Source organism: Ascaphus truei, chromosome 2 (genome assembly GCF_040206685.1).
Source record: "Ascaphus truei isolate aAscTru1 chromosome 2, aAscTru1.hap1, whole genome shotgun sequence".
NCBI classification, from domain to species: Eukaryota; Metazoa; Chordata; class Amphibia; order Anura; family Ascaphidae; genus Ascaphus; species Ascaphus truei.
Window position 1 is genome coordinate 391,580,254 of NC_134484.1, and position 15,206 is coordinate 391,595,459.

At 42.6% G+C, this 15,206-nt stretch overlaps 1 protein-coding gene across 1 annotated transcript in view; it reads left to right on the forward strand.

Moving 5' to 3' along the window:
* VWDE (von Willebrand factor D and EGF domains) overlaps nt 1-8,432 on the forward strand; it is a 132,090-nt gene extending 123,658 nt beyond the window's left edge. Inside the window, exon 31 of the mRNA XM_075587233.1 lies at nt 6,986-8,432. Within this exon, the coding sequence (XP_075443348.1) occupies nt 6,986-7,000 (15 nt within the window). The 3' untranslated portion in view covers nt 7,001-8,432. The remainder of the gene's footprint in view (nt 1-6,985) is intronic.
* Nucleotides 8,433-15,206: the final 6,774 nt, after the last annotated feature.

Consider the following 15,206-nt stretch of genomic DNA (forward strand, 5'->3'; position numbering starts at 1 on the left):
AGAGAGTGAGTGAATGGGGGAGAGAGTGCTAGAATGAGGGGAATGGGAGAGTAAGAGAGGGGAGTGAGGGGGAGGAGTGGGAGAGGAATAAATGGAGGGGAGGGGAGAGAGGGAGGGGAGGGAAAGAGCAAGAGAGAAGGAGAGAGTCTGAGAAAGGGGGAAGTGTGAGTGAGAAAGGAGGGGGTGAGTGTGAGTGGAGAGGGTGTGTATAGGAGAGGTGAGTGGGAGAGAGTAAGAGAGATAGGAGGGGAAAGTGTGAAATACATAGGAGAGTATAAGGGAGTGGGAGTGTAAGGGAGATTGAGGGTAGGATAGAGTAAGAGAGTGAGGGGGGAGAGTGTAAGAGAGAGAGAGGGACAAAGGAGAGAACATCTAGAGGAGAAGCAGGTTAGGAGAGAGTCATCTAAAGGAGATGCAGGTGAGAAGTTTGTAGGGGAAAAGCTGAAGAAAAAGGGAGCATGAGGTAGAAGCACATGCGGAGGGGAGTTTATGAAAGAGGGAAGTATGTGGGAGAGAAGCTGGTGAAGAGGGGAGCATGTGGGGGAAAAGCTGGAGAGTGTGGGGTATGAGGGGGAGAAGCTGGAGGAAGGGAGCATCTGGGAGAGAAGCTGTTGGAAGGGACCATGTGGGGGAGAAGCTGGAGAGGAGGAGAGCCTGTGGGGGAGAAACTGGTGAGGAGGGGAGCATGTGGGGAGAAGCTGGTGAGGAGGGGAGCATGTTGGGGATATTTTGATAATTTATGGCCTGAATGAACTACGATGAATTCTGATCAGGCCCATCATATGAAGGGAGTTGGACACCCCTGCCTCAGTGGGTGCAAAATAACCTTTGCTACATCTGTACAAGGATCACTCACCTGCAAATTCACCATTGTGGTGTATCTTGTAGAAAATTGACCAATATGACCTATGTTGGTGAAACCAAGTGATCCTTCAGACCAAGATGAATCACTACATATTCACCATATGGACATCAAGACCAGAACACAACACTTTTCCCAATCGGGACACACACCACACACTGTCGAACTTAACAATATACATTCTCAAATTTTTTTGATTTCAGAATTAAATTCAAAAGTATTCAACTTCTGGAGCGCTACACAAGCAAACTTTCCAGAAGATGTGAGCAAAACCGCCAGATAAATCTTCACAGCTCTGCTACTGTATTCATCCACCTCTCACACTTACAGTATTATACTTATCTCCCGCTAATTTATCCTATTCTAATCACCACTCCACTTGAAGACGTTATACAACATTTTATCTCCTCCCCATCACTACAGAACGTATATGTTTCCGTCTAAGGGCTGGGACCAGCTGCGCCTGGCGGCAGGGGCGGCCACGTGAGCATTCCCCACCAGCAGGGGAATCCTTCTGAGCCGGCCCACGTCCCCCCTCGCTGTACGGCTCACTACGCGCTGTGACGCGTCAGCCGCCAGGGGATGCAAGAAAATTGTGATCCCGAGCGGTGACGCGTCACGTGGTGCGCTGATGAGCCTATCAACGGCGGTAGCGGGAGCTGTCAGACAGCTTCCTACACAAGGTAGGGGGTGGTGTATGTGTGTGTGTATCAGCGTGTGTGAGGAGGGCATTTGTGGGGGAAGGTGGAGGGAGCGGGAGCTGCTTACCTTCCAGCAGCCCGCAGCAGCTCCCTCCTGCAGCCCGGGAGACCGAGCCCGTGGAGGGAGGGGGGGGGAGTAGTGGGTCCCTCCGCTCAAACCACGCCCCCCTCCCACTCCCGCCCCGGCTCCCGGCTCCCTACAGACCGCATATCGCGGTCTGTGCCTGTCAGCGCGCCACCTGTCTGCAGTGCGGGCGCGCTGACTGAGGGAGCGGGGCCTTAGCCTAACACTGCTGCTATAGTACACTTGGAGAACAATCCCATGTGGGTTTGAAAGCTCTGCATGCTATTATTTAAATTATTAAGTACTCTGATGCAAAAAAAATATCTCTTTACACTGTATATTGAATCGGGTTTTAGTTTGACCAAATTATCACAGCGTTATTTCTATGCACTAACATTAACAGCGGTTTGAGAATCTGCGTTGTTAGGTAAATGGCTCATTACCATATGATTTACACATGAGTAAGCCAGACATCCGTTAAAATGTATTGATGTGATATTTTTTACCTTAACGCGAGGCCATCGTAAACCAAATCACCTTTGTGGATAAGCGTTATGGGTGTAAATGGTGGTAACACAGCAATAAAAATATTTTACGGACTTCTGAAGCTCTAGCCCTCAGTATGGATATGTGGACAAGTGATAATGGTCAAACCAAGGACAACATGACAGTGATGACCCTCTGGGTTTCTTTCTCTTCATCAATTGTAGCTTCAGCAATAGCATTTCCATAATCATTGTTCCCTCTGTCTTGTTTCAAGGGGTTGAAAGAGGACATTCACAGACAACCTGCTTAATGTATTACTACAGGGGTTCTCAGCTCTAGTCTTAAACAGGTCAGGTTTTCTTGATATCCCTTCTTCTGCACATGTGGTTCAGTCTTTGACTGAGGCAGGCTTTTTGATTTAGCCACCTGCGCTGAAGTAGGGATATCCTTAAAACATGACCTGGTTAAGGGGTGGGGGTCTTGAGAACTGGCATAACTAGGAAGCATACTGGTTTCAATCGTTCAGATAAACTGAACAATTTTATTGCAAAGTGGCTGACACCACGTGGGTGCTCCTCAGGCCTTGGTAATTTCTGATAATAGTGCAAAAATTGCTTGTGCACTATGACTAGGAGATTATGCAAACATTCTTTGTTTCAGAATGGTTAGAAACATGATAGTCCTGTACACTAGAAGTTGGCTATCGTAAAATCTCCGGTCCTTTTCAGCATTCGGCAACAGAAGGCAGAAAACAGCAAGAGCTGCAACAAAAGTATATTCTGCTGTTCAGTGATTTCAGGAACAGCAAAAAGCTGTTTGCTGCATCAGCAGCTACACAGCATCCAACTTAATAGGGAAAGGAGGGATTGTATTTTACTCCAGCACACTGGAAAAATAATTGCACTTTTGTGTGAACTACTTAAATAATTTGAAATAGCAACACAGGAAGGGCGTTCAGAAGATACCAGTCTGAGTCATGTCACGCACCTCAATACACTTCTGAAAAGACAGAGGGAATATTATTTTTAAAAAATGGTTCTAGTTCCAGATACCATTTATAATATATATTCGGTGATTAATGAGGGCTCAAAGATTCATACCATATTGAAATCTGAGCAGACATTTTTGCACGCATATTTGGTACTTGGCAAAAAAGAACAGGGGTCCAAAGACTATATTTGATTCTTGGTTTAAGCCAAAATTGTATACATAACTTGTGATATACCACTCACCATAGTTCAAATATAATCATAAAACAATTCTTATTTTTTTATATATTTCCTGCTGGTGCAAAGAGGATAATGCTAACAGACATAAACACATATAAGGAAACAAAGAGTCCTCCTAAAAAGATCCTCATTAGCTGCACACAAAGCTTGGAATATTTAGCAGGATCTAGGGATGACCATGGATAATTCCAACTTGATCTACAAATAGATCCCTAAACAGGTGGATAGATCGTGATGAGTGAGACAAAATCAATGAATTAGTATCACAATACAAATATCTATCCTGTCTCTACTCTGGGTGGTAAGTCATACAGTGCAGGCTGTACCATGGTCATCCCTAGATTGGTTGTCACCCGTTACATATATGTTTTAATTGTTTTTATGATAGTTTAGAGTATGCGCTATATGTTATATGTCACTTTGATTAATCAATAAAGTATTTATTATTTTTGCCACATGGCTTTTAGTGGCAATTGCCCTCCCACAGTGCTGGGAGCGATTGCTTACCTGTACCTTACAGCTACTTGAATCACTCATACAGTTGGTATTCAAACCCTGCTAAATATTCCGAGCTTTGTGTGCAGCTAATGAGGATCTTTTTAGGAGGACTCTTTGTCTCCTTATATGTGTTTATGTCTTTAAGCCAAAATTGCCTTTTCCCTTCCACGCCACATATGTAAGCCTGCAAATAGTGCCTTGTTGCCACGATGTCAGCTCAAATGTCATATCATGTAACCTATTGTACCTTAGCTTCTGCTGCTGAAACTGCTGCATCTCCTGCTTAGTAATAGTATTTTCAGTATTAGTTCCACTCAACAACAAACAAATAAAAAATGAAAATATAACACTGATGTAACAGATACAGAAAAAGGTATCTAGTCAGTCTTTAAGAATATGCCAAATGATCTTGAAGCTATGTTTCTAGCTTCACGTTGCATAGCCAGCAACCATATTCACACTGATGAGACTAAAAAGGTCAAAATAGCTATCTGTTAGAAGGTTTACTGGCTTGCACTTGTTTTAATCCAGGCTGTGCTGAAAAGATGTGTAATCCAGCAGACATACATTTATACGGGGTCCATGTTAAAATTGATGAGAAGTAAAGAGTGACACTCTGCTCATTTGCGTGTCATTACCCAGAATCCCTGCCTGCAGTGGAAGCGCTGTTTGGGAAGCGATAATGGGAAAAGACCACAAGTGGTATTTTTATTTACCGTAGAATGGTGAATGATTATTTCAATGATAACAAAAGTTAGCATCAGGGTCAGCCCGTTTTATATACTGAGAGAGAGAACTACAGTATCTGGAGCCCTTAAAAGAGACTAACTACAGTTTACTTAAGCTGTCCACCCTTTAGTGCCTACTGTAAAAGAATATTTAGCACAGCAGGCAGCATTGTTAGAGACAATCGGAGGAGGCTACAAAATATTGAGAAGCTGGTATTTATTCAAATGAACTACAGAATCTTTGATGAAAAGGAAAATGTTGCGGTTGATTCCAGCGGGATGAGTTTGTTACGGTCACAACAATACTGGCAGCAATGCCGATCAAGATGAGAAAGAGGAACCATAATTCATAAAACAAGTCTGCGATCCTTGTTGCTGATTGGACCAATAATTACTCACTGTATTCACTTAATTTTATTATAATTTTTAAAATAAACTACAACATTTTTACCATTATAATTTATGCTAAATAGATTGTAAATGACATACTGCTGCGGCCAAGTTTATTCGAGCATTTGCCCGTTCTTGGCCGCAGCAGTAGCCTGGCGCGCGCCCGAGTGTGACGGGCGCACGCCGAAGCAGCAGAAGAGCGCCCTCCGATCGGGGCGCTCTCCCTAACGCTACCGGGTCCGCCGGGTCCCCCGGAACCCCCTGCCGCCGTCCCGCAGATCGCGGGACACCAGGGCTCCCTCGGGGAGCCCTGGACGCGCGTGCAGGGGGCGCAGGCTCCCGAAGACGCGTGAACGCGCGTCTATGACGCGCGGCACGCCGAGGGGCAGCCACAAGCAAGCCGGGAAATATCCCGGCTTGCGGTACCGGCCACACTTTAATAAAGTGTGTCGGTAGTGTAGATACTTTCATATGAATAAAAAAAACACTGCATATTAGATAACGTTATGATTTTTTTCATCAAATTTACATTTTCCCCATAATCCAAAACAGAATCAAAACTACGGAACTTTTAACATAACCCAGAGCTATTACGTATAAATGGAAAGAATAGTTCAAATTACAAAACTTCTTGTGTGGTTTTATCAATGTACTTCTTGGTGTCACAACGCGGAATGATGCAAGACATAACACAGTAAATAACGCTCACGGTACAGAGATAATGCAAGTATTAACATTGTTTGCAATTGTGATCACAGTAAATCTGGCTATAATAACGTGGTAGCATTAACACATCGCTTTAACTGGAGTAATAATGCCTTCGACCTCTACACATTTTTAACATGGAAGTATTTACATTTTTAAACCACAGAAACGGGTGGTATTGTATGTCTTTATTTATATAGTGCCAAAAGTGTACTCAGCGCTTCACAAAGAATACAGTACGGGGAATTATAATAATACAATAAGTGTAGCAAAATCAGACAACAGGAAAATAAATCCCTGCCCCGAAGAGCTTATAATCAAAGTGGTATGATGGGAGACACAGAGACAGCAGGTGAGGAGAGAAGTACAGTAGATGGCAGTGCTTGGAAACAATGGGTGGTAGGAGTGACTGTGGGACAATAGCATGAGTGCAGGCTATTGGGATGCTTGGATTTGTGGGGTGAGTTTTAAGGTTAGTCAGTATTAAATCAGAAGGTTAACACCATTTACAGAGGAAGAGATGGCAGGGAGTCATGGGTGGGAACAGATGTGTATGTCTGGGTTCAGGCTTAGGGAAGATCCCCAGTATCTATGTTGGTGCTTTTTATTGAGGCATAAAGAAGTTGCTGGGAGATAGGTGTATAAATAATGGCACAGTGGGGAGGGGGAAAGTTCGAGAGAACAGAGATGTTCACGAAGGAGTGAGGAAACAGTAAACAGAAAAAGCAAAAGGGAAGGCATAGTGAGATGCAGGAGCAGAGGCTTCCCAGTTATTGGACGATAGGAAGAGTACAAATAATCACAGCATTTAGAAATTAAAGTTCTCACCGTTACAAAGTTGTAGTTTTTGCGCAGAGTCCAGATCTTCCTCTAATCTTCACCTACAAAATAAACTCTACCTAGACTTTAAATGTAGCACTTTAATGTTACACACAGCCATATGGCTCACAGCCAAGTTACATGGTATTAAATACTCTGATCACATGTATTTGACTAACAATTAAGGGAGGGGTTTGCCTAATCAACTTACAGAAACATACCAAATAGTTAATTAGATTGTATGTTCTGTTGCAATTGATGATGGGAGAATTCATCTCGCATAAACATACCTGTTTGAAGAAAGTAATCAGAATGTTAGTCCAGATATTCAGAATGCATCCATGATTAAAGATATAGAAAGAAAACATCCATAGATGATAACTCCAAAATTAACTCTACCTACTGTACACTTTAAATGTGACACTTTGATGTTACACACAGCCAAATGGTGCAAAATGACTCTTAAAACTTTAGTATTTAATTATTTCTTTTTTTTCCCACAGAGGCAGCAAGGTTAAACAAAAAACTCTGAAGAAGGACATCATATTGAGTATGGGACATTGCAATGAACACCAGTGTTATTACCAAAGAAATGTTCACATAGGACTTTAATGCACAAGGAATGTGATATATCATTGAAACAGCAATCATTGATGGAGTACTATAAGAACAAAACAATGGATTTTGAATCACAGTATACAGTCTTGAATTACTACCACTTAGAGACAAGGTTTGCTGTCTATATGGTTTCTACATATTTTTAAACTAAGAAAAACATGTATATCAAGGTTTAAAAGAAGATGCAACATTTTACTTGTATTTGTACAGTGGTAATTTACCCTTTTTGTATCTTTGGAAAAATATCACTGGTACAAATTGTTACTAAAAATACATCGGTATAAAACGTTGTTACATTCTTCACACAGATTGTAGGGTATTTTTTCTATATTGAAAAAAATAATTTTTGATGAGGTTAAACTTTACACTTTGTTAAAAAAAAATACCACCAAATTATTATTATTATTATTAAAATAGTTTTATATTTTCAGCAAAACAATGCATGTATCACACTTGCACCTAACCTACTTTTAATCAAAATTAAATGATCAGTACAGTTCTTTAATTTGTCAGCTATCAGTAAAAACTCATGCTTATTAAAACTTTGTGAATATTCTGTCAAATGAAATATTTAATATTAACATGAACATTACATGAATACTCAGTCAAAATGTCGACACTTACATTTGCATTAGTCGACACTTACATTTGCATTAGTCGACACTTACATTTGCATCTGTATTGTTGGTATTTTATAGTTTTATTTATACCACTTGGTAGTTTCATTGATTTGTAAATAATATTTTGTTTACAAGTTTAATACCTACATACTTTTCTTAAAAGATGATGGTGATAGTGACTGTGACTTTTGCGTAGTCTTGGAATTCCTACTGTAGCTCCTTACATGTTGTAAATGCTTACAAAACTCATTTTATATACTGTACAGTTAGAAGATATTTTTGGAGTATCTCATTCAAATCGAAATTCTTAAATTAGTTATGCCAATTAACACAACTATAAATGTATTGATTGTCCACAAAATTTGGTGTGTTTGGGGGTTCAGAAGCAAATAAAAATATCACTTATGATTTGGGGAGTTCATAAGGAAAGGTCTATAGACATGATACTTTCCAAATATTAGACAAACAGGTATTAATAGCACAAGAATGGTGTGACTGGTTAGTCAATTTTGTATAGAATTAACCAAAATGGTAGCAGCAAAATCTCCATTACTATCATACCATATTTGTTGTTGTCAGTTAAAGTTTGGTGAGCACTCTTGTTTTGGTGGTGTTGAGACATTTTACGCAACTGTGTAGACTTAAAACTGACAATGTTTTACACTGATATGTAAAATATGTTCTGAACTTCTATTAAAGACGGAAATGAAAACAGGAAATAAAATTCTCATTGAAATGGAATCACTTGTCTTTAAGAAAATATATGTTTGTACTTTTAGCAGAAAATTTCAGGGCGCAGATTTCATCCAGGGACATACTGCAGAAAGAAAATAATAACAATACTGCAATACAGTATACACAATTTGAATAAGAGTAGGTGTTTCTGTGAATGTTCCACTCATGTTCCACTCATGTTCCACGTGTAAATCAGGCAGTAGGGTTATATAGAGTAACCAACTCAGAAAGATATCTAGATTGACACTTGATACATCCATTGCAAATTCCATGAGGGTTAAAAGAAAAGTGTGAGGAGAATTGAACATAGAAAAGACAAAGCAAATATAGTGTAGCTTGCTTTTATATATCAAAAACACCAAGTAATGCACTTACATAGGCAACTTTGAGATGCGTATTTAGACCACCCTGGGTTGCAGCTCTGGAACTGGATAGCTACACCTCCAATCAGCCCTTGATCCTGCTTAAACGGCCGCTTCAGCAGTAGATGAAAATTACAGGGTTGAAAATTCTGGAACCAAATCTCAGCTCCTCCAGCAGCAAACAAATGTCCTCCCAAAGCTCAGCAAAATTCCGCTATACGCGTTTCGTTCCAATATGAACTTCCTCAGGGGCTATGTTTATACTGCAACCTGAACAAATTACATTTTTTAAGTTTCTATCCCTGCTTCAATTATACTGTAGAAGTAAAAAAAAAAGATGTAGTGCAACAAACTGTGGTGCCCGCTCAACCTTCATAATGTATGCGAGGTGGTGCACTGGGGGAAAAATATATATGGAACATTACGGACAATCAGCCCTCACACATGAAAGGAATGATAGTACAAGAAAGGCCCCGATTGTATGCACTGAAATCCTTCACTATAGTGTTCTAGTGCAGCGGTGCGCAAACTGGGGGACGTGCCCTTCTGGGGGGATGGGAGAAGTTCTAGGTGGGGTTAAGGCAGTTACAGAGGCCCCGCGGTCTTCCCCATGGCAGTTAAATTAAATTAAATCTCAGGGGAGGCGTGAGGCTTCTGTAACACACTTACCAACTCTCTGCCGTGTCTTCGGCGACGCGTCGCCATTGCAATGTGGGGTCAAACGACGCTGCAGGGTCATGTGAAGTCACGCTTCACCATGGCAACATGCGTCAAATGACGCGGTGGAGTCACACGACGTCACATGGCCCGCGACGTAATTTGACGCTGTGTCATTGGAGAGGGGATGGGGGGCGCGAACGCTGCGGCTCCCGGGCAGGGGGGCGCAGCTCAAGAAGTTTGCGCATTCCTGTTCTAGTGAATGAGGATAGGACCTAATTCAATAACCTATGGAGAGTATATTAATCAAATTATATATTATAATGTTCAGTGAAGAGTATGCAGTAAAACATTGAAATTATAGAGATTGTTAAGGTTGATGGGTTATACGATATGCATAAATAAATTATTGTTTACTGGTACAACTCATTAAAATAAATTATCTCTTGTAGCTGAAAATGATTGCACAAGGCAGTCCCGCAGAGCCTGTGCTATTGGCAATATACAGTATATAAATACTTCCATATATATGTACAGATATTGCAGAGGAAAAACACTGTGCTGAGCTGACTTGGCAATATATATATTGACAGAAAGATGCACAAACTGAACATTTCTTTCTCCAAAATTGCATTCTTACACCTATAAGTAATCTTTTATTTTAGCCATATATAATAGGCCAGATTGACCCCCTCGAGGGACAATTTGTCTACCACTGACATACATTATCTTAATTTATCCTATTTCCATAAATTACATGTTTGTGATTCTAAAACTTTTTCAAATAATCCATATTTAGCACAGAGGGAGTTCTTACCTGGAAGAAAATGTTTTGTTTAATATAATTAACCACACTACATTAATGGGCAATAGCCCTATTAGCCAAATGTGCCTAATAGGGCTATTGACCATTGGAAAAAAAACCACAGCATAAAAAAACACATAGAAATATAGTGTTAAAAAAAGCACATACTTAAGAAACACATTTAAACCATAAATCCATTGATTGCCACCTAGTGAAGATAGGAGGATTTTAAGCATAAATAATAAACATGTTATATTGTCTATATACTGTACATATGTATTCAACATGTAACCAGTTCAAAATAAGTAATATAGTATTACGTTAGAAATTATATTAGACAATTATTAGCTGCCTCTGCAAAGATAAGAAGATAAATCAGTGTGAAGACAGGCAGGTGTAGAAATTTTTTAAATCACTTAAGAATCTATCTTGTTTTATTCAATCCCATTTAGTATGACACTTGGTATGTTTAATGCCGGCTGAGTTGAATAGTATATGGTCTTGAGTTTGGAATCAAAGGTTAGTTAAAAAGTTAGTAGTAAAAGACAATACAATAGAGATTGGTCTTAAAAGATAAGGAACATAGTTAATTCTATAGTTAGTGACAGAACAGAGGTTCTTCTAAAGTGGGGGGCGTGGGATTTTTTGGGGGGCGAGCAGCGGTTGCAAAGGCCCCACGCTCTTCCCCAAGGCATTTAAATGAAATGCCGGGGGATCGCATGAGGCCTCTGCAACTCACTTACTGGGATTCAGAAGAGTTGCTGTGACGCGTCGTCATGGCAACCCGGCGCCAAAAAACGCCGCCGTGTCATGCGGCATGATGTCACACGTCTGTCGCCATGGCAACGGGGTGACGTGATGCCATCATTTGACACCTGCAATCATGGTAAGGGGGGCACGAGAGCGAGGGGCAGAAGGCAGGGGAGCGCAGCTACAAAACGTTGCGCTCCCCTATTCTAAATCAAAGTAAATATTGCTAAATGAAGAAACAGTGTTCTAATGTTGATGATTGAATAAGAACATTTTGGCTGACAGTAAGAAAAACAGGGATTGCAAAAATGTTTAAAGAGCATATTTGGATTTATAGCATTCAGAATATTTAATACCACCAAGCTAAGAACAACTAAACTAAGGATTCTCCACTATATTACTAAATTATATATGACTGAATGATGTAACTGACTGAAATAATGCTGTTAAAGATGTTTTCTATTGTCTCTGAATAAATTGAGAAAAGAATACGACCATGGACTATAAGATATATATTGAAAGGTGAGGCATTTGCTGTATTTGCACCCATCTAATGAGCAAATATTCACCTAGGCCAGGGCTGCACAACATACGGCCCACGGGCCGCATGCGGCCCGCCGGGGCACCCCGTGCGGCCCGCGACGGCCCCCCTTCAACTCCCTCCTTCTCCCATCCTCTCCTTCCCTGGTAAACTCTCGCGGCCGCATGCTGTGTCTGTGCCTTCTAGGAGCGTGCACCAGCAAATGCGCGCGCTTCCCCTAATCCCCCTATCCCCCCTTCCCGGCTCCAGCAGGGGAACGCGCTCCAACAGTAGCGTGACCTGGAACTTCCGGGTCTGTTACTAGAGCGCTCTTCCCCCTGCTTCACCTCGCCAACAATTTTATATAAGTTTTAGTTGCCGCCATCCACCACCACCTCCTCTCCTCCTGTTGCCGCCCCCGCCACCACTGCTACCGCCGTCAACATCATCTGGTAGGCGTGGTGGGGGGGGGTGTCATTCATTCATGCGGGGGGCTGTGGGGTGCTGACTTGGGGGGGGGGTGGGGATGCTGACCTGGGGGGGGGATGCTGACTTGGGGGAAGATGCTGACTTAGGGGGGATGCTGGATGCTGACTTGGGGGGTGTGGATGCTGACTTGGAGGGGGATGCTGGATGCTGACTTGGGGGGTGGGGATGCCGGATGCTGACTTGGGGGTGGGGATGCTGACTTGGGGGGTGTGGATGTTGACTTGGGGGGGATGCTGGATGCTGACTTGGGGGGGGGGATGCTGACTTGGGGGAAGATGCTGACTTGGGGGGGATGCTGACTTGGGGGATGTGGATGCTGACTTGGGGGGATGCTGGATGCTGACTTGGGGATGCTGACTTGGGGGGGATGCTGGATGCTGGATGCTGACTTGGGGGGTGTGGATGCTGACTTGGGGGGATGCTGGATGCTGACTTGGGGGGGATGCTGGATGCTGACTTGGGGGATGCTGACTTGGGGGGGATGCTGACTTGGGGGGGATGCTGGATGCTGACTTGGGGGTGTGGATGCTAACTTTGGGGGATGCTGGATGCTGACTTGAGGGGTGTGGATGCTGACTTGGGGGGGATGCTGGATGCTAACTTGGGGGGGGTGCTGGATGCTGACTTGGGGGGGATGCTGACTTGGGGGGGATGCTAGATGCTGACTTGGGGGATGCTGGATGCTGACTTGGGGGGGTGCTGGATGCTGACTTGGGGGGGAGTTCTGGATGCTGACTTGGGGAGGGGATGCTGATTTGGGGTGGGGATGCTGACTTGAGGGGTGTGGATGCTGACTTGGGGGATGCTGGATGCTGACTAAAGGGATGCTGACTTGGGGGGGTTGCTAACTTGGGGGGGGGATGCTGGATGCTGACTTGGGGGATGCTGGATGCTGACTTGGGAGATGCTGGATGCTGACTTGGGTGGGGGGGGTGCTGGATGCTGACTTGGGGGGGATGCTGGATGCTGACATGGGGGGGAGATGCTGGATACTGACTGGACTGGAGGAGAAATGATGATGACGATGATGATGATGACGATGACGATGATGATGACGATGATGATGATGATGATTTTACCCGTGCGGCCCAATTTTTTTTTCCTTGGAGCAGTTCGGCCCTTCGCACTTTACGAGTTGTGCAGGCCTGACCTAGGCCCTCTCAAGACCTAAATACAAATGGGTACTTACCCCAGCCAGAATAAAGTCTATCCTCATCTTCATGACTAAAGCCACTCATGAACCAATGCAAAAAAGGAACGATGCCCAACCATAAAACAAATTAATCCAAGGTCTGATTTATCCATTTACCATAAAAAACAATCCAAAGCCAGATGGCCACTTAAAACCATAAACACCAATCCAAAGCCCAATGGCTACCATAAAAAAAAAAACACCCAAAACCAGAAACAATGAATTCAGGCAAAAATATGGCTAAAATAAAAAGTAAAAACTAAATCCAGGCAAGATGGTCTATTTGTAATCCAGTGCCATTTGGGGGCTACGATGTTGGATCAGCACTTTGCCACGAAGCCCTCGATCCTCTGATGATAGAGTCTTCTTCTATACGTTTTTCTTCTTTATTTAAAGGTGTCTTTTCTTTAGTCTTCAGCCACCGGATGTGACCTCTTCAGTAACTTCCTGTCTTCTGAGAGGGCTCAGGGGGTCATATGGTATAAATTGAGAGACTTTCTGCAGTAGTGTCTCAAAAGATTTTAAGGAATATCATGGGCAAGATCTGTGGGGTTTACAATTTATAGGTGTGGAGATTTGTAAATTAAATTGGAGATGGGGTAACAAAGTGATACGAATGTCAAAAAAAGAAACATATTGGATATGTTGCCCCTAAGCCTTATTGGGGATGAAGGGGTTAACTGTTTGGTCACCGTAATGCCATGTATTCCCCGTATATCACCTGTGATGGCCCCTGAGTCATACTGTAAAAATGGAGTGTCAGTTCTGCAGCCCAGAATCCAGCTTCAGTCCTGTTAATATATACTGTATTATGTAGAATGTGTCCGCTAGGCAGAGGGGGCTTCCAGCGCTGTGTGTGGCTCGTTATATACTGTGTACTGCCGTGTGCGCGAACGTGCCTGTGCGAAGGTGCGTGCACATGCCGCACAATTTTTTGGTGTATACTGTGCGCGAGTGATGTACTGTATGTATGTGTATGTATATATGTGTGTGTATGTGTGTGTATATATATGTGTGTGTGTGTGTGTGTGTGTGTGTGTGTGTATGTATGTGTGTGTGTGTGTGTGTGTGTATGTATGTGTGTGTTTAAATAAGTTTTGAAATAAATAAATTAATACTTTAATAATTTTTTAATAACATTGTACATACATACACACACATAAATACATATAAACATATACACACATACACACATATACACATTTCAGCGGTGGTAGCGACGCAATTTCTTTATTTTCTCCATCTTCTCCCCTGTCGGCCGGTTCCACGCTCCCTGCCGTGCGAGCAAGCAGCACCATTATAGAATGGCTGACTAATCTCAGCCAACTAAAACTGCCGCGTGTGCACGGTGTAGCGCGCGCACGCAGTATAGAACCTAAAGCGTTAATTGAATAAGTCTGCCGGTGGTGAGTGTCTGCATTGTAACCCTGAATCCCTTCCTAACCGCAGACAGATCAGGGAAAGCCTTAACCACAAACGCAAGTGGATAAGTGGTTTGTGGTCTAGTTAAGATGGAGTATTGCAACAATGTACAATGTGGTTTTATTATCAGATTAAGGTCAATTGGTAAAATGCGTCTGTGGTTATTGATCCAGACAAGCAATGCAACATTGAATCCCGGCTTCTCACCACAGACAGATTACAAGTCAAACCACAGACCACAGCACATAGCACATTCAATTAAGGGACTCACTTACGATAGGAATGAGCTAGCACTCTGATTTTTGAGATGCAGAGGGCTAGGGGATAATAATACACATACCTATTGTTATTACACTCTTATATAAAGTCACATATAAGAATGAGCCTAATTCCAGGTATTTTAAAGTACAAAGACAGGAACCCTTTTCCTGTCAGCCCCGGCAGTGAATCCATTAACATGCACATATGTTTGGTATAAATGAGCTGAGGGTTTTCTAACTCCGGACTTCAAAAGGCACCCTGCTGGGCTGCTGCCCCAATGTCTGTCGATGTCC